General features: G+C 31.1%; 1 protein-coding gene across 1 annotated transcript; it reads right to left on the bottom strand.

Moving 5' to 3' along the window:
- Positions 1 to 389: 389 nt before the first annotated feature.
- On the bottom strand, positions 390 to 1,130 carry TRIADDRAFT_30887 (uncharacterized protein; the record flags this gene model as incomplete). The annotated part of the gene is made up of 4 exons (XM_002116425.1): positions 390 to 509; positions 595 to 687; positions 768 to 853; positions 1,037 to 1,130. The coding sequence occupies 4 exons, from the start codon at positions 1,128 to 1,130 to the stop codon at positions 390 to 392; spliced, it is 393 nt and encodes a 130-aa protein (XP_002116461.1).
- Positions 1,131 to 1,554: the final 424 nt, after the last annotated feature.

The raw sequence follows: 1,554 nt of genomic DNA on the forward strand, positions 1-1,554 counted from the left end.
ATGAAAACTTGAAATAGACTAGAAATGGATAAGACCACTTTAGTCAATTGTAAGAGCAATATTTTTATTTTGCCTGTGGCCAAAACGAGCTCTACATAAGCAATGTTCATATTTATTACTTTATGATGGAATTAGAACTAGCTAACAGCAACACTCAAATTCTAAAATATTGCCTTTAGAAGTTTATTAACAAAATCCATGTTTTGGTCTCCGGCAATAACGATATCATATTTTGCCTTATACGAATCTAACAATTCGTTCACCTAACAAGTATACACATTTTTGAATTTAGAATGCAATCAAATATTGGCATGCAAAGTGTCTTTGACACATATTGTTATGATATGTCAGCAAAATGCTCTACGTAAAATCAAAGGTTTAAAATCGAATTATACATTTACCTTTGCATTTAGAAAGCCAATAGAAACTTGATTTCGTAAGTAATCAATACCATCAGCCATATTCAAATCACCTTCCGTATCGCCCATCAATATCAAATTGTAACGTTCCTGTGTACATATATGATTACAGAAAGTGCAAGGAGTTAACAATCTATCGTGGTAAGATCGTACCTAGTATGATAATGTTTATTACTTTGTTCTTTTTAAAATAAGACGAATTGTGTTTCGAAGCTCTAGTCTTATTAAATGAGTGAATTACATCCTCCTGAAATCCGATAAGACTTCCCTATCCGAATAAAAATGTGCCCTTAATAAATCGCAAGTAATCACCATCAAGGTTAAAAGACGAAACGAACTGAACTTTACATCGTCACTATAGATCATCATATTTGACAATATTTCCATATTTTCATAGAACATCGATTGCTGATGAAACCCTTCTCGGATAATATCTAACTCATTACGCGTATGTAAGTATCAAAATAAAGACAAATAGTTAGCAAACTAACTAAATGGTATGTAGTATATTGAACCAAATGAGCAAATTAATTGCAAAAATGATAATAAAGAGTTACTTTATAGAGAGCGTAAAATTAGTTACTAAAGCCCCGTCTATAAGGTAATCCAACTCTCACCTCCTAAGCCAGCTGATAATATTAATACAGGAATATTATGTCGTTTCAAGGTGGCCATCAGTTCATCCGTTCCCTTTCTGTAACATAATAACATTAAAAATAGAAAAGGAATGCGTTCAATTAATAATCATTTACAAGATAGTATCGAAGTACTTAAAATAATACATGAGTTAAAGATTTTAGATGCATTACCGTAAACGTATACTAGACACTTTCAAGAGCTTGCTCAAATCATTTCTGTAAATATTTGCGCTAACCATCAATTTCTCTGCTTCTTTCCACCTAAACGTGTAAAATTACATTTCAAATATAATTAGTCATAAATCATTAACAAAAACCAGCAGGGCAGCATAAAAGCTTTATATTTGAAAACGATTTGCTGTAAACGTTTGCAACTTATAGAGAAATTTCATCGCATACATGTCACTTTTTTATTACAATTCCTAATGCTAACCATGTTGCCATATATGCTGTTTTCTCTTCAAATGTGTATTTACTAAATAGAAAATTCAAAATTA

This window comes from Trichoplax adhaerens, genomic scaffold, assembly GCF_000150275.1.
Source record: "Trichoplax adhaerens TRIADscaffold_15 genomic scaffold, whole genome shotgun sequence".
In the NCBI taxonomy this organism is placed as follows: Eukaryota; Metazoa; Placozoa; class Uniplacotomia; order Trichoplacea; family Trichoplacidae; genus Trichoplax; species Trichoplax adhaerens.